Here is a 22136-nt window from a genome sequence, read left to right as displayed (position 1 = left end):
TAATTAGGGTATAGCGAGATGGTAGGATTGGCTACAGTGAAGAGATCAACGAACAGTATTATTGAAGGAGTGTATATAGGAATATATATATATATAATTTTTGTGGAAAGGTTCCCAGATTTATTTTTTATTTATTTACATATATGTATTTTTTTAACCTCTGGAGAAGGTTCCCAGGTTTTCTCTCTTTTTTTTAACCTAACACCACTGTTTTTTATTCCCCCCCCCCTCCTCTGGAGTGGGCCTCCAGAGGAATCTCACCTTTTGGCAACATCAGGTGAAACAGTCTCGAATTGAGACAGTACATGCTCCACTGGGACTGGCCCAACTTCCCGTACTGTGGAGGAGAACCCGGAATTATCTGTCCAGGTGACTGATACATCTAGTTAGCCAGAATAGCACAACACCACAACACACACATAATCCACACAAACTCACACTAATCTGACACATATCTGGCCCTTTTACAGTGGCACTGTTCTTCACAAAAATAGTAGACGAAGTTGAACTGAGTTCTATATATAAGCGGCCCTTTTCAGTAACACATATCCAAATGTCCACTATTTATTTTTTAGGGAATTATTGGAAACCATCTTGGTGTACTCCCTTTCCTCATATACAGACATCCCATCGACATGTAGTTAATATACTACTCGGCAAAATTAAACAAAACACACAGAAAACGTGGTGTAAATCGTGCAGCTCTTAATAAAGCGGAACAAAATTTGGTTTGATGGTATACCATAGAATAACGATGAAAGGAATAGACAGCGAGAAACTTCGTACAGATATAAGGGACAGGTATTTATAGGGGTTGTATAAGAAATACCAAAAAGGTCACATTACAGAAGTCGATACAAGATGGTCGAAAATATGCTCACATGACATCAGTACAGAATATGATATCCTCCAACAGCTAAACAAGCCTGACAGCGGTGAACCATTCTCGATATAAGAGTGTCTATAAGATTCTGTGGCAAATCCCATTCTTCAAACTCAGCACACTGAGCAAGCCAAAAAACGGGAATGAAATGATATGGTCGCAACCCCTGTTTTTATAGGCATAAATAATTTGCATAATGTGCGGCTGTGTAAGATGGCAGTTCGATTTGTATTGGATACTCGGAATTTGCATTCCAGGATGCCTATAATATCAAATATTCTCTGTGGGGACACTGTTCATAATAATATATTCATGAAAGACATTTTGTTCCGTTAATTTTGTGGAGCATTGTAGAATTCCTTACAACATAGAATTCAATATAATGGGTGCGCAGTCTTTGAAGAACACACGCCTGCACTAGCGTGTCGCGGTCAACCTTCCGCCCTCCTAAAACTTCTTTTAACAGTCCGATTTCTAATCCTGGAAGTTAAGAGAGTGGTTATAAAAACGTTTTCCTTCCCTTCTCGGAATAACGATGCATTACAATTGAAATTCCATTCATGGGCACTTTATACAATGCCCTACGAAAGGCATAGAAATGATATCTGAGTTATGAGTTGTAACCAAGACATACCCGAATAGTCCAGATTTGGTGTACAAGAACGTTGCACCGTTTGATTAAACGGTGGTCATTTCTTCTTATTATTAGTAGTAATAGTAGTAGTGGCAAATGATACAAGAAGCAAGCTTATGTCGAATCAGCCAAATATATAGATATATATATATATATATATACACTTCACCCATCCATACCCTCCAAGATTTTTGTTAGTTCTTCCTTGAATTTGTTCAAACCATCCACTTCCACAACAATAGATGAAAGCCTGTTCCAACAATCAACCCCTTGCTGGCTGAAGGCAACTTCGCATATCTATCCTGCAACCATCCTTCCACAAGTTAAATTTATGTCCCCTCATGTGTGTAGTCCCAGCAAGACGAAGAATGCCATTCACATTCAGCTTACTTAATCCATTCAAGACCTTAAACACCTCAATAAAATCACCTGGCAGGTGCGTACGCTCTAGATGCTACAGTTTGCAGAACTGAAGCCTTTCTAGGTGAGATCACACTTTTGTTCCATTCACCAAGCTGGTTGCAATTCTCTGCACTCGTTCCTGCAGATCTACAACCTTCCTGAAGTGGGGCCTCCAGACCTGTATACAATACTCTAGATGCAAGATAACCATGGCCTTGTACAAAGGCATGATCACAACCTTATCCCTGCTAGCAAAGTTTATGTACAATATATGACAAAACCCTATGAACTGTCCTGGCAGCATATCTGCACTACTCAGAGAATTTCATATATGACTGCATAATTACATCCAGGTCTTTTTCATTTTATACTACCCTGCAGTACTACAGAGTTGATGTACTACTCTGAGATTACTGCTACCCATATGCATCCCCTTGCATTTGTCAATGTTAAACTTCAACTGCCATTTCTCAGCCTATCGATCTAATTTCCCTAGATCTTGTTGCAGTAGCTCACTCTGATTATTGTCGTGAACTACCCCTGCGAACCTTTGTATCATGTGCAAACTATGACATTATGGCTGATATGCCGTCATCCTTATTATTAATAAATATTGAAAACAACAATAGGCTCAGCGTTCAACCCTGGGGACTGATAACATTAGTCCAAGAAGAGCAGTGCCTATTGATAACCACTCTCTGTATTCTTTTTCAACTTCACCATCCCTTTATCCATGTCTGCGCGGGTAGCACAGTGGTATCGTCACCGTCCTCCCCACACCGGGTGGAAAAGGCCTGGGTTCGAATCCCGTCGATGACGCGAGGAACTTTAATGGGCTTTTTTCACTCCGTGGCTGAGTTAGTTGGTCTCAGGCGTAGATAGCAAGGTTTTTCTCCCCAGTTACTGGGGTTTTTTCGTCCAGCAAAACAGGCAAATCAACCATAGAACATACGCAATTTACAGACACAAATACGGGTTAATGTATTTAATTACGGGTAACCCTAAAATAATAATTTGAAATAAAAATCCCTTTATCCATTGCAGTAACTTGCTCTTAGTGCCGCATTCTCCAGTTTATACAACAGTCTTTTATGTGCAACAGTATCAAAAGCCATCCTAAAATCCAAGTACATGTATGTGATATCAAAATTAATTTTTGCATCAGTTCGTTGATCGCAGCATCATAGTAACCGATCAGATTGGTTAGACAAGACCGCCCCCCTTAAATGGTCAGATGGTCTCAAGCACGGACAGCAAGGTTCTTCCCTTCCTTAAATTCCGGTTTTTTGTAACGAAAAACAGGAAAATCTACGAGAGGACGCAGGAAATTTATGGACGTATTACAAATGAGCAAGTGAGTTTATGCTGGGATGACCCTAATATGACAGATTTGAGTGATTGTAATACCTGTTCTTCCCCCACACCACGTGGGGTTTGAATCCCATTTTTCATCCATAAAAAGAGGCAAATCGACCAGAGAACACTCTCAATTTATGGACTTAACACATGGGCTTATTAGTTGGTTCTCGGGTGGCCCTAATGTGATTTTTTATAGCTACACACGTGATATACGAGAACCTCCGGAAATATGTTAAAAACGATTTCTTAAATTCAGTTAATTTTATAAACTTTGAAGTTCTGCTTTTCTTTAATTTTCATTAAAGAAAAGTGGAAGTACTCGAAGTATTATGTTTTTGTGTGTGCACGAACTTGGATTTCCTCCTCTCTTCGCAGAAATATTTTTTGTTTTGTCCCATCCCATTCCTTTTCTCCCGGTCCATAAATCTGTACCGTTTATGACTTCTCATTATTCGTGACAGCAGTTTTAATTTGAAATAAAATCTCCCCTTTGCAGTCCAAAGAGAAAAGACGAGTCATCTTTCTGAAACCAGCGTGAGTAACTGCAAATTTGTTGTTAGTACAGGATGGTTTTAATGTCAGGAGGATACTCAAAGCGGTCCAAGTCACGAATGTTGGGTCGCACTAACGGCTTCACGCGCTCAGGTGTATTTTTAATTTTTAATAACGCATGACGAATTTGGAGGAGATCGGCTCGGTATTTTCGCTAACGGGATTATGATTATCAAAGTTTAGCTAAACCTTTCGTCAATGAAGTCTTGGAGGACTAACTGGGAGAGCTCATGTTGCAAATGCAGAAATTCTGTAATTCATCTAATCACGTGAAAATTAATAATATAGTTTATTACGCTGTTCGCCTACATTACCATACATTAAGGTGACGTTTCGGGTATCTTACTGACACCCGTCATCATACCAAGCTATTGGGGAACGGAAAAATAGAAAGAGTTAATATTTTAATAATTTAGAATAATACAATTACCAATAATGCTATTGCAATATTACAATTATAATTACCAATATTACAATTTACAAATTATGGTTCTAAAGTATTAAATTTTAAGTTTTGAATTGCAGCAAAGGTATTTTAATACTTTAGAACCATAATTTGTAAATTGTAATTGTAATATTGGTAATTATCGTAGTAATTTGTAACTCTTTCTATTTTTCTGTCCCCCAACAGCTTGGTCTGATGATGGGTATCGGTAAGATACCCGAAACGTCATCTTAATGTATAGTACTGTAGACAAACAGCCTAATAAACCATATTATTAATTTTCACGTGGTATAAGAGTGGTTTTAATATAATAATAACCTTAATGGAAAATAACCACGTAGGTCCTTCCCTAACTATATTGTAAATAAATTTTATTCAGCATAAATGTAATTATAATAGACGCCCTTTATTTAGTCATATAATAAAGTAAGTAAACAGCCCTTTAATAAATCATAATAAGATTGATAAACTAAATAAAGAACGTTTATTTTAATAATGCTGGTTCTTGTAAAAATCAATAACTCTCTTTGGTTGATATCCATTCATTCTTTCTCTTGCCAATAGATGGCAGCAGGGGCTTTGACAAATTATAATCTAATTCTGTGCCTTTGATCTGTGAGAGTTTTGTAACTATCACGAACTCTTTGTACTAAAGTTTCTTCGCGTCCGGTACCAGAGTTCATTAGTGGGTGCCTGTTTTTGTTAGGGTGTTTTCAAGAAACCAACTTTGGTGCAGTCTTTGATGGGTAGGTTTTAATGTCTTAAAATTGTTTATGCCTTCAAGTTATGTCTTAAAATTGTTTATGCCTTCAAATTATGTCTTAAAAATTAAAAAGAAATATCAGTAGCACAAGAGATGTTTATGCAGAAGGAGAAGAGTTGATAGTTCATTTTATTGATAGGTGTCATTCGCGTACCAATTGCAGATAATACATAGAGCAGAGATTAATATTTTATATGCAGAGTCTTATTTAAGGTCAGCCACGTGCAGTTTCATCTTTAAGATATCTAAATTCTTTCCTCGATATAATCATCATTTTTCTGTAACAGTTTTACGCCATCGCTTACCAGCGAACGTCTTTGCTGTCAACACCTCAAACAAAAGAACACAAAAAGCCATTACATTCCCATATACAAAAAGAAATAAAATTCCCTTGATATCTTCTACACTCAGACTTTGCTTATCTTCCATGTCAGTGATGTTTAGTTGTACCGTGTGCAGCCGAGAGGATAAACATTTCTCCATCAGACCAGCCTCTTGGAATCTCATCACTCTGCAATAATAATAAGATGAAGATTACGAGAACTGATTATTTTGAATTCGAAACACTAAATTTAAATTTAAATTCGCATGCGTTCTATTGGTTGATTTGTCTGATTTTTAGAGGGAAAACCGGAGTTCTTTCAAACCAGAGAACTTTTTCAGCCTTTATTTAAAGAAAAGATTCCTTAATATCTTCAACCAACAAACTCTGCCACAGTGTGCAAACAGCTCATAGAAATTTCTCTCACCTTAATGGGTTGTTGTCGGGTTTCAGGCGCATCAGCAACTTAGGCCATATTGGGCCTTTTATAATATGTCTAAAAATGTTGTGTGTTCTGTAGCCCATTTGTTGTTTTCTGAACGAAAAACCCGAATTTCCTGGAGGAAAAACCATGTTAAGCTCTCCTGAGACCGACTAACTCAACAAAGTTGTGATAAAAGACCATAAAAATTCCGAAGTGGCGATTATACCAATTGTGCTACCACAAGGGCTCTGTTAATGGGATTCGAACCGTTTTCCACCTCATATGTATGTGTTAATCGCCAAAGCAACTAAAGCCATGAAGCGTCAGTATATTGAATCTGTAAATTGTGTGTATTCTCTGTATATTTGGTCCAGCAAATAGTCAAATTCGATTTGACTATTTTCTGGACGAAAAAGCCGAGATTTTGGGAGATTAAACGATGCAACCCTTGCCTGAGACCGGATTCGAATCCAGTGAAGCCTGATTATAATCACTGCCGTAAACAAATAAAATTGTTCCTTGAGTTCGTTAATGTTATTTTTTTTAGATTTCTAAACAAAAATAATTATATAAAAGTAAGTACAAAAAGTTATTCATTTAAGAAATACGAATTCATTTGATATATAATAAGAATATAAAGATACTGGACAAAAAATTAGTTAATTTTTCATTTAGTAATGTTATCCTCTCTTTAAACGCGAATCGCTTCATGAATTCTGATTGATAAGGGATTCAACTAATCCCCTTAAATAGATTACATTAATATTAGGCCATTCTAATGACAATTCAGTCTGTATTTCATTTAGATTTCGTGGATACTGTTGTGTTTTCAATTTCTCCATAAGGTTGAAATCTGGTAGAATTGGATATTAACCGGGATGAGAACCAACAGTTCTCATCCTGGAAATACAGGAGTGTCGAGATCCTAAGTGTTTCTCAAATGTTCAGCAAAAGACAAACCTGGTCATCCAGAATATTTGTACAGCTATTGTGATTCATTCTGGGCGGTAGTACAGTAGGAGAACAAGTTTATAATAACTAAAGCATCACTGTACCGAGAGCTTAAACGACGCCTGTACCACACAGTCTGGATGAAATGCCTCCTTGCTTCTCCTGCGAACTCTAATAACGTTTGGCATCGTTAGAGTATACGCCAAATTTGCATTCTTCAGACCACATCACAGCTTTCCGGTCATCAACTTCCAGTTTTCATGTCTTTTAGCCCGGGCTCTTCATATTAGTCGGGCTTTTTTATACGTAGCTGTTAACATTGGTATTTTTCGGGAATTCTACCCAGATATCCATGTTAGGCAGTTCCCCTCGCAGCATCTTTCATTGTGAAAATGCTTCCGTCTTCAATAAATGAAATGCGCTAATCTGTATCCTGTAAACACAGGACACAGATTAACGTTATACTCTAATATCAGTGCTATACAAGCTTAGAAGGTATACACTGCCATACCATTAATATCCGGATACCTCTCCATGGATGGTTAAAAAGGTCCTATGCATGCAAAACGTCACAGAACTTGCTATAAATATGCACAATGGTCTTCGAACAGACAATTGCAAAAGTGGGAATGCAAAATGGCACATTCAGCAGAATTACCTCAACATCAACAGAACTGATCACCTCAACAAATGCTGGACGCCGATTAACATGGTGTAAGGAGCGCGAATCCTGGACTATAGAGCAGTGGGAAACAGTCCTATGGACAGAAGAGTCGAGGTTCGCACTCTACCAGTCTGATGGCCGTTCCTGGCTGTGGCGAATGCCAGGGGGAGCAGTTCCTTCCTGATTATATCCTCAGAACAATGAAGTTTGGTGGAGGCAGTGTCATGGTATGGGGCTCCTTTCATGGTTTGGCTTGGGGCCATTAATCCACGAAACCGTGAATGAGAGAGAGAGAGAGAGAGAGAGAGAGAGAGAGAGAGAGAGAGAGAGAGAGAGAACACTGTGTCATTACACAGTATCGAATGATTCCCTGCATGGATCTCCTTTCTGTAGAGCTAGGGCCGCTTGGGTAGTGTAAAACATGTCTTTGCTGAAATAGAACTGTTCGATTCCAAGTCGAGTGGCTACCATCACAGCCAACTGTTTGGATACGATGAAAGCTGTTTTTGTGTTTTGGACTCGCAACATCGCATCATCGATCGTAGTGACGTTGCTGTTCAGGGTTTTCCCAATTTCCTTCATTGTTCCAGAGAGGGCATTCTACCAAAAAAAAAGAAATATATATACAATCTTTTCTAGCCTATACAAAGCATAACATTTTTGAACTATAGTCATATCAAGTAACTTAAATAAAAAGAAACAAATAGAAATAGATCTACAAGTATCTTTGGCTGGGTTTAAACTACTACCTGAAATGACTTTGTAACTGCAGAATTCTCCAATGAAATGCAGCTAACATGTCCCTCGGTGGCAGCTCTTGCAAGTTCCTCAGTGGTCTTTATTGGTCGCTCCATCTGTGGAATGGCTAAAAACGACAACAAATTTCCGCTGTATCCAAATAGCAGGATCATCACAGCCACCAGCCAGAATAAGAAGACATATTTGCAGGCCTTCCATCTCGACATAGGACCAAGAACGTCTAGCAAATGGAGTAAGACATATATTCACTCCAGAGTGTACAGGTATAACGTAGGAGAGTAATCCTAAAAGAATAAGAACGACCCTTTTTCAAATGTAAACACCTACCTGCGATCTGCTATTCAGATGAACTCTTAAATTCTAGATACTTACCATTCCCGACACTAGATGGCAGTACGAGTGGTGGACATAATTAAACAGCCATGCATTTTTTTTTTTTTCTTAAAAATCGTACTTTGAAAGGCAAATTGCCAGTTTTTAATTTAAATACTTTAAATCTTACCCGTGCGATTTATAAGAGTACATGACAAAGTCCAGAAGATTTGGATAAGGCGAGACTGTCTTAATCCATTTAGTCTAGCCTCATAATGTCCAATGATACAGAGCAACACTGTGACCACTACCAAGGACACTCCTATACCTGTCCATAACTACAAAAAGAAAAGAGGTTAGCATCTACCTCATGATTGTAATATGTTAAATGTGGATTTTCTAATTTACCCAAAATGGATTTCATAATCAGTTACAGATGTTCAAAATGCGGTCAATATAATAGACATTACATCATATTTGAACTGTTCACAGATTGATTGTATAATCACTTTGTATTTCCAAAGTTTCTTACCTGAAGTGTGAAAGGGCTGACCAATGCCATTGACTTTGATTTTGGACCAGGGGATCTAGTCACGAATATCAGAGAGTCGTAAAAAAATGGTGTGGTAAAGTCTACCACTCTTGACCTCTCGTGAGTGTTGGTTATCAACTGCAGACCGATGTCAGCTTCCTACAAGTTGAAAACATAAAATAAAAAAATTGTGTATGTCAGAACTTGCATACTTCTGTGATTAAAATAGACCATTGATATTCATTAGCCTTTCCAACAGTTTATTCCCATGGCCTGTAGCTGGGCGAATTGTTCTATCATGGATTCTAATAAGATTTTTAAGTGACTTCACGTAGATAACTATCTTATACTATACCTGTACTTATCCACAACTATAAAAGTATCAACGTCTATATTTATGGATAGATATAGGTATTTGGACTCTTTGTACCCGTCTTGGGATCCTTCCATGATATTGAGCTTCTACAAAGGGTACAAAGTACGTACCTGGTGAGATCAGATAAAGAGCGTCCATATGAAACAAGACTTCGAGTAGGTGGGCTTATAGAGTTTGGAAACACCCTAGAGTAGACCTGGTTGAGATATAAGGCTTTGAGAAGTAAAGATATAATGAATGAGGATGGAATTTTTAATGGGACCATAAATTTAAATTACAGGGGAAGAGGTTTAGACTGGACAGCAGGAAGTTTTCTTTCAGCTAGCGAGTTGTTGGTTACTGGAACAAGTTTCCTCTTTGGTGATTGAGGCTGACAGTTTAGCGAAATTCAAAGATCAGCTGGACAGACACCTACGTGAGAAGGGAGTCAATTAGGTATTTCATTTTATATTTATTTATTCATTATTAGTGTTATTTTAATTAATTAATTATTTTTTTGGCTAGTACAGTACAAGACTAGGTCTTCCTTTCACCATGTGGCTGAGTTAATAGTAATGCCCTCTCAGATATTATTGGATATAATTTTATTTTATTTTATTTTATTTTATTTTATTAATAAAAAGATACACAACAGGTAACCATTAACAGTGTATCTGAGATCAGATCAATAAACATAATAACAATAATATGAAATCTAACAGGACGATAAACATTGATATAGATTCAAACAATAAAAGCATATGTACAAAAGAGGATTGTATTAAGTTAAGTTACCGGTAAAACAAGTAATAATTAATCCGTTAGAGAATAGAAAAATAATATAACAAATAATAAGCTACAATAATTAGATGTGAGCTAGTCACTTTGCAGTTTAAGTGAAGAGGCAAACTTGTGGATGGAGTTCATCAGTGATTGGGAGTTGTCAAAGAAGTCAATGAGAGAGTCATTTGCTGATTTGCTGATTCTGTTCAGTGGACTGAACTTCATTAAGTCCGTGTTGGCAGAGTCAAGGCGAAACGGTGTAAGGTTCCTGACTTGTCTACAGGGAGCATTGAAATTTATTTTACTCAGGATATCAGATGCTTCATAAATTCCAGTGATTACTTTGGCTAGAAGGGCGATGTCAGCAGTGACTCTTCTAGTGCACAGAGGCCTCAGATGAAAGTAATCACACAGCGATTCATAATACACTGAGTGATAGAATAGAGGATTGCGGTACGTAAGGTAACGGATAAAGTTTTTTTGGACTGCTTCAATTTTGTTAGTTAAAGTCTTTGTGTGAGGATTCCAGATGGGTGAACTGAATTCAAGGATTGGCAGAACAATAGTTTTATAAAGGATAACCGCATATCTGTAGTTTTTGAACTTGTATGTGTTCCGTTTGATGAATCCCAGTGTTTTGAATGCTTTGCTGGTGATTTTAAGGACATAGGCATCGAATTTAGCACTGCTGGAAAAGAGAATCCCTAAGTCGTTAACTTGGTCACACCTTTCGATGATCACAGAGTTAATACTATACTCCGTATTCATTAGTTGTGGAGATCTGCAAGATGAGAAAGAGATAACTTTGCACTTCGAGGGGTTAGCAGACAAGCCATTCAGAGATAGCCACAGAGAGAATTTATTGAGAGCACGTTGAAGTTGTTGAGAATCGGTAGTCTCCTTCACTGCTGAGTAGATCTTAAGATCATCTGCATAGAGAGCAACTTGAACATTGGAGGTGTAGATGAAAGAAGGAAGATCATTTACGAAAACAATGAAGAGAAGAGGACCTAAGGGAGAGCCTTGTGGTACTCCGCTTAGTGGTATAAAACAGTCTGAGTTCACTTGATCGATGATAACGCTCAAGGAACGATGCGTAATATAGCTGCGTAGCCATGAGAGCAAAGGGTCACGGATGCCATATAGCTTAAGTTTTTCCAGAAGTTGTTCGTGCGGGACTTTATCAAATGCCTTAGATATGTCTGTGTAGACTGCATCAACTTGTAGGTGGTTATCAAGAGCTTCCGAGGTGTATTGCCAGAAAGGAAGTAAATTTGTGACTACTGACTTGCCACTGCAGAAACCATGTTGATTCTGATCGATGAAAGGCTTGAAGAATTCGAAGAGATGTTTGTGCACCGCTGTGTCGAAGAGTTTAGCCAGGCTGTTTTGCAAGGTTATAGGTCTGTAATCGCATACGTCATTTTTATCACCTTTTTTGAAAATAGGAACTATATTGACCTGCTTAAAGTGCTTAGGATACTTCCCCAGCCTGAGAGACAGGTTGAAGATCCGCAGTATGAGGGGTTTCAATGTAGTGATAGTCCTTTTCCAAAATAAGCCTGGAGTGTCATCTGGGCCTCTAGTATATTCATTTTTCATGCTTTTTAATGCCGAATTTAAATCTTCATCAGTGATAAAGAGATTAATGAGGATATCATCTTTAACAGGTGTGAAATCAGGAAATGAGGCAGGTCTCAATGTATCATTTGTTTGAATTCTAGAAAAGTGTTTGGCAAACTCTTGAGCAATACTGAATTCGTCAGATAAGAGAATTCCATCTGCGTTTCGGAGTTGTAACTTTCTACTGGTTATGTTCTTATGCTTCATGAAATTCCAGAATGGTTTGATATCTCTGTGAGTAAGCAGACTATCCTGAACTGACTCTGTATACATGTTGTAGGAATCACAGTCCTCTTCACACCAGGTGGAAAAAAAACTGCGTTCGAATTCCCTCAGAGATGTGAGGAATTCTATGGGTCTTTTTCACAACGTGGCTGAGTCAGTCGGTCTTGGGCGAGGGTTGCATGGATTTTCCTTCCGAACACCGTATTTTAGTCCAGAAAACAGAAAATCGACCATGAAACACTAGCAAATTACAGCCATTACATTATCGCAATATATCTTAAGTTTCTGATGCTCCAAAAACCCTACAGCAATCAAGCAATCCCCTCCAGTCCTTGGTCAAGATTTTCTGTTCCGCCAGCCTTTTGATTACATGCCAAGAAACATTACATCAAATTATTAGAGCACTTCAACTTTTGTCTTCATCATCTCAATATTTCTGAAGTTAGCCAATAACAGAATTTGTTAATACTAAAAGCTCATTGAGAAGTTTAATGATTTCGAGAGCAGCGTCTCTGTGTTTTTCATTTGCCAAGTATTAAAGTACCCGTAGCCTGTTATTTCACTTATCGAAAATTTTACTGTTGCAATCAGACTTTATGGTCATTATTCTAACGTGAACCGATCTTAATGTAAATCGTTATAACAACACTCCATCATTACGAGAGACGTTCCATGCTTGCAATAATAAATATACTTCGAACAGAAGTAATGTGATTTAGAAGTTTTTATTGTTCGGTTTTAGGAGCATTAGCGACTAAGGCCATATTGCTCCGTGTAGACTATTAGTACACTGCATGTGTTCTGTGGTCGATTTTCTGTTTGCTGGACGAAAAACCCGAGTTTCCAGGAGATAAAACCATGCTACCCTCCTCTGAGACCGACTAACTTTCGGTCTCAGAGGAGGCAAGAAAAGCGGGTTTTCTAGAAAACTGAACTAAATCTCGCAAGCACGATGGACCGACTCCACCAAGGGACGCATCACAAAGAAGTTTAACCAGAAATAACAATTGTTTATCCCAAGCCTCCAATATGGTTCTCTTCTGGTCTATATACCACCTTCCTATCAACAGGACATGGTCCTAGCAATCAAAAACTAACATCTCTGGGTATTAATGGAAATCCCTACTGCCACTGCTGCCAGATAGAAGATTGTCATCATCTAGTCTACATCTACCCTCGCTACGAGGACCTTCGTAACCAACTAATCACAGATATACATGACTTTCCACAAGATAGAAAGCACCGTTTCATAACAGACCAACAGTACTTTCAAGCTTTAATAATTTCGCTCTCAGAAACTTTTTTTAATCGCGAAGGAATGATCTTCTACTTTTAGGCCAGAGACCAAAGGACCGAAGTTGACAAAATATATTAATGGAACAGCTTAAAGACTGGGAAGCATCAAATCAGTTAGTTCATTTGGCACTCTCATTAAAACCATAGTTAACAATGCTATTATATAAGATCTCTTTTCCTGTCTTGTCATTAGAAAGGCTTGAGGAAACCAAAGTAATGTCATCAGAAGAAACATGTTCATTAATCATAACTTTTCAGAACAGGTTAACAGTTTCAAATATGTTGAAATACGAGCATAAGAAAAAAAGATGACAGCAGTAATAAAATAGTATTTTTTAACAGGCCAACAAGAATTATCAATCATTTTTAAATCCTTAAAGTCAGAAAATTAAAGATTTATAAGACTGGTAAATATTGATCGTTCTAAGGACACTCCTTTTGTTTTAATCCGGCTCCGTACAGGGATTAACCAGCTAGGCATATAAGATATCTGTTGTTGATGGCCTGCAGCAGAAACCAGGCCTGTCGTCCCCAACCCTAAAAAAGTTACATTAATGTGGTACAGGAGCCCCAAGATAAGTTAATTTGATCTTGAAGGCTCAAATTAACTTGTGTGAATATTTTTCTAAGGACTCGTATATTTATAAATCTGACCATCATTTTCAGCAATAGCCCGGGGAATAGATTGTCAGAAAGGATTTGTGAAACACTTTTTTCTACATTAGCATTCAAAAATGACTGAGGAGAATGGCCCACCTTTCTGAAGACGTATCCAATGAGTCCAGACCAGTTCCCATCCTTTATTTTAAATCCAGGATATCCATCTCTAGCGTATTTCATGCGAGTCCTACAAAATATATCCAGTCCGTGATATGATTTCTCTCTCTCTCTCTCTCTCTCTCTCTCTCTCTCTCTCTCTCTCTCTCTCTCTCTCTCTTTGAATATAAAATTTTTAATACGGTTTACCTTATTATAATCATAAATATATACATAAAAAATTATGTTATTAAACAAACAAACATCTACGTACCGTATTTTGCAGACCACACTTTTGCCTAAAAACTTCTGCATATCTATTCTGTAACTTCCTCAACTTAAATTTATGTCCCTTCATGGGCACAGTCTCAGCAAGAGGAAGAATGCCATTCACATTCAGCTTACTCAATCCATTCAAGGCCTTAAATACCTCAATCAGATCTCTCCGCAGGTGCTTCGTCTCCAGATGCTGAAATTTGCAGGACTGAATCCTTTCTAGGTTTGAGTACTCTTTTGTTCCCTTCGCCAATCTAGTTGCTATTCTCTGCATCCATTTTAGAAGATCTACATCCTTCCTAAATTAAGGCCTACAGATCTGTATGCAGTACTCAAGATGTGGGCTACCATAGCCTTATACAAAAGGATAATCACCTCCTTTTCCCTGCTAGTAAAGTTTCTGTTCAACATTGAAAAAACGTCATGAGCTGTGTTGGCAGTACGTCTGCTGTTCAGAGAATTTCATATCTAACTGCAGAGACCCGAGTGTAGTACCACTCAGTTGATAAGTTACTCTGGGATTACTGCTACCCATATGCAGCACTTAGCATTTGTTGAAGTGAAACTGCAACTGCCCTTTCTCAGCCCATCGACCCAATTTTCTTAGATCTTGTTGCAGTAGCTCAGTCTGCTGACTGTCGTGAACCACACTGCCAGCCTTTATATCATCTGCAAACTTAGACATTAAGCTTGATATACCTTCACCTATTTCATTAATAAAAATATGAAAACAACAATGGGTCCATAACTGGACCCTGGGAGACTCCACTAATAACATTATTCCATGAAGATCAGTGCCCATTGATAAACACTCTCTGTTTTCTTCCACCTAACCATATCTTTGTCCATAGAAGTAACTTACCCTTAATGCCACATTTTCCAGTTTGAACAGCGGTCTTTTATGTGCAACAGTATCAAAAGCCTTCTTGAAATCCAAGTGTATGATGTCGAAATTATTTTTTGCATCCAGTTCCTTGGTGACTGCATCATAGTAACCTATCCGATTGGTTAGACAACACCGCCTCTTAACAAATCCATGCTGTTATTGCAGTATAATTGGTGGTGCCAAGTGTTAAAATTAAAATCCCACCACCCGATTTGAACTTTGATCACAAAAATAGCTATTACTGAGAATTTTTTGCGGATCGGATTTGAAATCTCAATGGCCCGATTTGAACTTGAACAGGTACCGCTATCTATTGACAGGAAGGGAAAATAGAGTCAATTAAAACATGACAATAAGAGTTACAGTTAGAGAGTTCCCTTCATTTATCCCAATTTCTCCCACCCTTTCCAAATTAGTTTTAAACACCTTAACCAAGTAGCCACCAGCCATTCATTACCTCTACTTCTGATCCCTGGAACAATCTTCCTCAACATATATTTCCTGATACAATTCTATAGACACAAATCCAGTGTCTAAATCTCTTATTGGTCAACGCATACGCAGCACTACGACGCTCTAGAACACCCGACAGTTTTTGAAATTTAAAATTATCATAAAAACACAAAATATACTCTAATACAGTATATACACTGAAAGTACAGAAGCCAATGGATACCTGGTTCCTGAGCAACGCGACGCTGCCACCCATCTCGCTAGTGGACGAACCCACCTCTTGGCAGGTATTTAGGTACACTGCATTCACGTAGACGGTAATTCGATGTCAGTATGGCCGTTAGTTAACGCCGTTAGTTAACCGACTTTGAAAGTGGAATGATAGTGGGTGCCCAACAGAAGGGTCACTCTATTGCGGAGGTGGTACAGAAATTGGGCTATCCCCGTTCGACAGTATCAACTGTGTACCGGGAATACGCTATTTCGGAATAACATTTCATCGTGGTGGTGTATAAAAGTGGCCGTCTGTCTCTCATTATTTCTGCCAACCGGAAAGAGTGACAGTGGCACACAACACCGCCGACTTCAATGAGGGAAGTGCCAGAAACGTCTCCACCAAGACCATGGCAATCATTAACCGCTATACGTTATGGGAGCCGCCGACCCACCAAAGTCCCATTGCTAACAAGACACAGGAATCTACGCTCAACTGGGCTAAAGAACATCGGCACTGGACCTTGAATGATTAGAGACGGGTCTCCTGGTCCGAAGAGTTCCGTTTCCAGTTATTTGGCGCGGATGGGAGCGGACGTGTCTGGCGAAAAACGCACGAACCTGTGCACCCTTCATGTCAACAAGGAACTGTTCAGGTAGGTGGACGGTTGGTAATGGTCTTTAACGTTGAAACCTCTGGTACGTCTAGACGCATTTCTGAACGGTCCAGATTACGTGTTCATCCTTGCAGACCATCTGAAACCATTCATGGTCATGGCACACCCATAGGACTCTTCCAGCAGGACAATGCGCCTCCGCACAAAACCGTGATGACTAGGACATGGTTCGAAGAGCATTCCGCAGATTTTACCACCATGGAATGGTCTCCCCATTCACCGGACATGAAACCGTAGAGCATCTTTGGGATGCTGTGAAAAGGTCCGTTCGAGCTTTGGATCGTCCACCTAGGAATGTGACGGAATTATGGACAGTGGTAGAGCAAGCATGGATGGAAATACCTGTGGAACGCTTTGGTGAACAGGACTCAATGGCTCGCCGTGTGACCGCCCTTGTACGGGTCAAAGGTGGGCCTATCCGTTACTAGGTAGGTATCCTGTGATTTCTATCCACTCAGCTTATGTCAGTAAAGTGTAATTAATGCAAACTACTCACTGAAATCTTAGAGCTTTTCTCAAATAGTCAGCCAAGTTGTAGAGACAACCGTATCCTTCGTACTTCACGCCATTCCGCCGTACCTCGTAGAAGTAGGTAGCCTATGAAAGAAAAACAGAGGTATGCAGGCCATAGGAGGATCGAGTAGAAAATGATGCCTCATAAATTCTTTTTTCTGTGCTTAGATTGTTCGGGGCGCTCGTGGGTACCACGGTTGATATCACCTTCCTTCCCACACCGCGAGGAATTTTTTTCACAAGTGGTGGAGTTAGCCAGTGTCAGGCGAGGGTACCATGCTCTTCTACATGAAACTCGAGTTTTTCATCCTGAAAACAACAAATCAACCTACAGAATACAATATAAACATCAAATTGACTACAGTTTCTGCAATTTATATTGCATCTCCGCCCCCACGAAAAGTTACCATCCCCACCACCCTGCTCTTAAAGAGGGCCGCCCTCTCTAAGAGCAGGGGATTTTAGAAATTTGAATTTTCGGCCTTCTGTAATGGAGGAAAACCCATTAAACTGTCACCCGAGACAGGCCAGTGGCACTGTGAGAAAAAAAAATAATCAAAATAAATAAATATATATATATATATATATATATATATATATATATATAATGTGCGGTTTTTGACATAAAGTGTCTGTGAAAATGGAAATGAAAAATACACGAAGTGCCTGAACTAACAGAAGTTTAAGGCGTAATAGAAACTAAAAGTGAAATAGTGGTGAAAAAGTGAAAGAATTCGAAAAACCTAGTACAAAAATGAACTGGGACTGAGAAAGCAAACAATATACAAATATAATTTTATACAAATAAATAAATAACACTGCATTCAGATAAGGAAGGGCAATTTTAGCAGGAGGTCGAATCAAGGGATGTCAAATATGCAAAATCTGAATGCAGTGAATGAAAAGATGATACATAGCCAGGAATTTCATCAGGAGTCTACTCCTGACCATATATCAGGCACTGCGTTTCCAAACTTGTCTATAGTATTAGAAAAGGGTGGGAGCAACTTTGCGGCCTTTATCGTAATACTAGTAGAAAAGGTAGTCCCTACGCAATGTAAAAATTCAGTTAATAATGTAATTTTTAAATTTAAGACAACTTTACAAAAGTGTAATGTGAAAAATAATACAAATGTTTGTACGGTGCGGAAGGGGTAAAAAATGTAATTAAATTAACGTGGTTAAAAAATGTAAAAATTCAAATATACAGCAGAGAAATTTGATCAAAAAGTGCGAACAAGCAAATGGTATAGGGAATGGTAAAATTCTTGGGGTGGGGACGGTAAGAAAAGGATGGCCAAAAGAAGGCGAAAATAACGATAGGCTGCAGGATAGTCAGAGTGTTCGTATCACTCGTATGTCACAAACCACACATTATTTACATCCTTTTGCTTCCTTTACTGCTGCGCTGCGAGTTTTGGAGCATTAGACATTTGATAACTTTTGTTATTTTCCTTTTTCTGCTTATTTTGCTTCTTAACAGTTTAATAATACTACTATATATATACTGTATACACTGTGCAGCCACTTTGTTAGGAACACCACTGGTCTGCACACAAATGGTTTGTCCTACAACGTTGCAAGTCACATGACCACAGTTATTGATATAAATGCGGCAGAACAACCTTTCTAGTATCAGTTAACCGTACTAACCGTAGCAAGAATGGGGAAAAGGAGTGATCCAACGGACTTCGAACATGGCATGGTAGTAGGGGCAAGACGCGCTGGACACAGCATCACTGAAACGGCAGTTCTCCTGAACTTTTCACGCACCACAGTTTCAAGGGTGTATCGAGAATGGTACAACGAACAGAAAACATCCTCTCAACGGCACTCCTGTGGAAGAAAATCGCTTGCTGATGAGAGAGGTCAGAGGAAGTTGGCTAGAATTGTGCAAGTAAACTGACGGGCCACAATGTCGCACATCAGGTCAGAATACAACCTTGGGTGCAGAACAAAATATCGCAACGGACCACTAGTCGAATTTTGTCGCCAATGGGCTTCAACAGCCGACGGCCACATCGCGTACTTTTGTTATCAATGAAGGACAAGAGAACGCTGTTGTTATTGTTGTTATTTGGGTTTTAAGGAGCATTAGCAACGAAGGCCATATTGCTACGGGCATATGCGGTGGTCATTCCCTGACCTTTCCGTATTTGGTGGTCACGGGCTCGAACCCCAGATTAATCAAGAAGCGTGTGCTACGCACTGCTGCTCCTGCCCACCTGGCTATGGAGGCGCCAAGAGAGTACGCCTCCTGTGGACACAGCAACACCAGCACTGGACTATCGAGGATTGGAAAACAGTTGCTTGGTCTGACGAGTCGAAGTTCCTGGTGCATCATGTTGATGGAGGGCTTAGAATTTGGGGAAAACAACATGAATCCGTGGATCCGCCATGTCTGACGACTACTGTGCAAGGTGGTGGGGGCAGTGTTATGGTGTGGGGAATGTTTTCTTGGCACACGTTGGGCCCATTGATACCCATAGATTCACGTCTGAATGCCACATCGTACCTAAATGTCGTTGCTGACCAAGCGCATTCGTTCATGTTGACAGTTTATCCTCAGTCAGATAGTTACTTCCAGCAGGATAATGCGCCGATGCACAAAGCCCGAATCACTATGGAATGGTTCCAGGAATATGATAATGACTTTTCTTTGCTGCAGTGGCCAGCTCAGTACCGGATATCAATCCTACTGAACATCTTTGGGATGAGTTGGAAAGGGCTGTTCGCTGTAGGCCTACACCTCCGTCGAATATCAAGGAACTGCGTGACACACTCATGTCTGCATGGTACTCCATTCCTGCACAACGTTTTCAGCATCTTGTTCAATCCATGTCTATACGAATTCAGGCTGTTTTGAAGGCTAAAGGATGCTCAACACGCTGCTAGGTAGGTGTACCTAATAAAGTGGCAGCACAGTGTATATACACTGAATAATCACTGAATTATGACCACCCCTATGAAAACTGAATTCGACCCATTGATCACGTGAGGTTCGAAAGTGCGGAGTTAGTCGACCTACATAGCGTAGATAAGGTGTCAGTGGTTCAGTACGTAGTAAAGTTCCTAGCGTGATGGGTAAAAGGAAGGATTTATCGGACTTTGATAAAGGACAGATTGTGGGAGCTCGACGAGCTGGTGCCTCGATTTCCTAAACGGCTGAACTGGTGGGGTGTTCGAGAGCCGCCGTAGTTATATTAAAGTATACCAGGACTGGCGTCAAAATAGTCAAACAACGACCAGACGGCAAAACTGAAAAGGTCAGGGAAAGGTTGATGTTAGCTGTGATGCCGGGTCCGACGACTCGTACAGGCGCAGCACTGTTGAAGAGTTGACTACTCAATACCATGGACCAACCCGGAACAATATCTGGCATGACTATGCGTTGCACGCTGGCACGTATGGGCTATACCAGCAGACGACCCCTACGGCATCCTCTCCTAACCAAGGTTCATCGGCGTAAAAGACTCGCCTGGTGGAAAGAGCATGCATGTTGGACTTGAGAAAATTAGAAGAAGGTGTGTTGGTCAGATGAATCGCGTTATTTACTCCACACCGTGGATGGTCGTGTATGGATTTGGCGTCAACCACATGAGGCTCTTCATCCATCATGCATGGTATCAAAAGTGCAGGCTGGTCGAGACGATTGTATGGTGTGGGGCATGTTTCACTGGCAGGTACTTGGACCCTTGGTGCATGTGGAATAACGTATCAGTGATCTCCGTTATTGTCAACTGCTTGCTCTTCGTACATCCCGCTATGTTACACTTTTTCCCGAATGGTGATTGTGTCTTCCAAGATGACAATGCGCCGAGCCATGGGGAACTTGTTGTGCAGGAATGGTTTGAGGAACACACTTTTGACTTCCAGCATATCGATTGGCGTCTGAACTCCTCCGGTATCAATCCCATAGAGCACTTGTGGGACACTATGGAAAGGCATATCAGCGTGTGGATACACCAATCACCTCCATACCTGCACTGCTGACCGCATTACTGAGGGCAAAAGGAGGACCTACGAAGTATTAGGTAGGTGGTCATAATTCAGTGATCACTCAGTGTATATATATATATCCTAAAATTATCTCATTAATGGGATCTGAAACCTTGGCTTTTCTCATCCAGTGAGGGTTCGTGGTCATTATAATCTTTGTGGTACCAACGAGACCTCAAAATAGTTAATTATAAATAAATAAATTTTCTGTTTTTACCGCTTCCTCACAAACTCATTCCACTTCAAACACACATACATTTAGTGCCTGCTGCTTTCTTCAATTGTTTCTTATGGGCTGTCCTTTTGAACTGGGCTTTGTAATGCCACTGCTTTCTTCCAAGGCAGTCTCCAAAGTACCTTGACTAGTCATCCTTTCCTCAAGGTTCAATCCAAAATTCATCGAACTAACGCTTCCATGGAGACAGGCATCATTTTTTCCTCCCTCATCTGAATGCCTAGACTTGAGAGTTTTTGTTAATTTAGTTCTCGCGCTGGTGATCTGCAGTAATCTGGTGGAAATGATTTTCTGTATCTATTAAAGACAAGCCTTCTTCATTTATCGAATTATATCAATTCTCCAAAATGTTTTATCATCACGATTTTTAATTATTATTATAACTATTATTATAACTATTATTTTAATTATTTTAGGCATTAAAATGTTTTACGTAATACTTCGTAATGATTTAAAAAGGACAATCGAGAAGTATATTTCTACAAATTACCAGGAAAACGGCAACTTTGAGAACTGCCCCACGAAGTGAACATCGATTGGCATTAAAACTCAAAGGAAGTCGACTAGCATTAAACAAAAAGTTGAATTTTATAGGGTTCCGTTTCTGCATTTCACTTGATCTGTGTTTCCAGTTAAATGTCTTCACTTCTGCTTGACAGTCTTCCATCTGCAAATAAATTGATTATAAATAATTGACCACAGGAAGCGGTGGATTGTTAGGAGGTCTGAATGTGATTTTAAGAAATGAAAATTAAGAAATTATCTACTTACTGATGATTGTTGAGGAGATAATAGTGCTATCCGAAATTCTGTGCGAGAGAAATTGCTAATCACTTCATCGGTG

The 22136-nt window shown here is 39.4% G+C and overlaps 1 protein-coding gene across 1 annotated transcript in view; it reads left to right on the top strand.

Annotated features, from left to right (window-relative positions):
• The first annotated feature begins 4933 nt into the window (after positions 1-4933).
• Positions 4934-22136, top strand: part of LOC150086420 (uncharacterized) — a 39143-nt gene continuing 21940 nt past the window's right edge. Inside the window, exon 1 of the mRNA XM_090371371.1 lies at positions 4934-5021. Coding sequence (XP_090227497.1) covers positions 5018-5021 — 4 coding nt within the window. The 5' untranslated portion in view covers positions 4934-5017. The remainder of the gene's footprint in view (positions 5022-22136) is intronic.

This window comes from Mastigoproctus giganteus, chromosome 4 (genome assembly GCF_048544385.1).
Source record: "Mastigoproctus giganteus isolate SK-2022 chromosome 4, ASM4854438v1, whole genome shotgun sequence".
NCBI classification, from domain to species: Eukaryota; Metazoa; Arthropoda; class Arachnida; order Uropygi; family Thelyphonidae; genus Mastigoproctus; species Mastigoproctus giganteus.
Note: the sequence above shows the minus strand (reverse complement) of the source record. Positions and strands in the feature narration are given on the sequence as shown.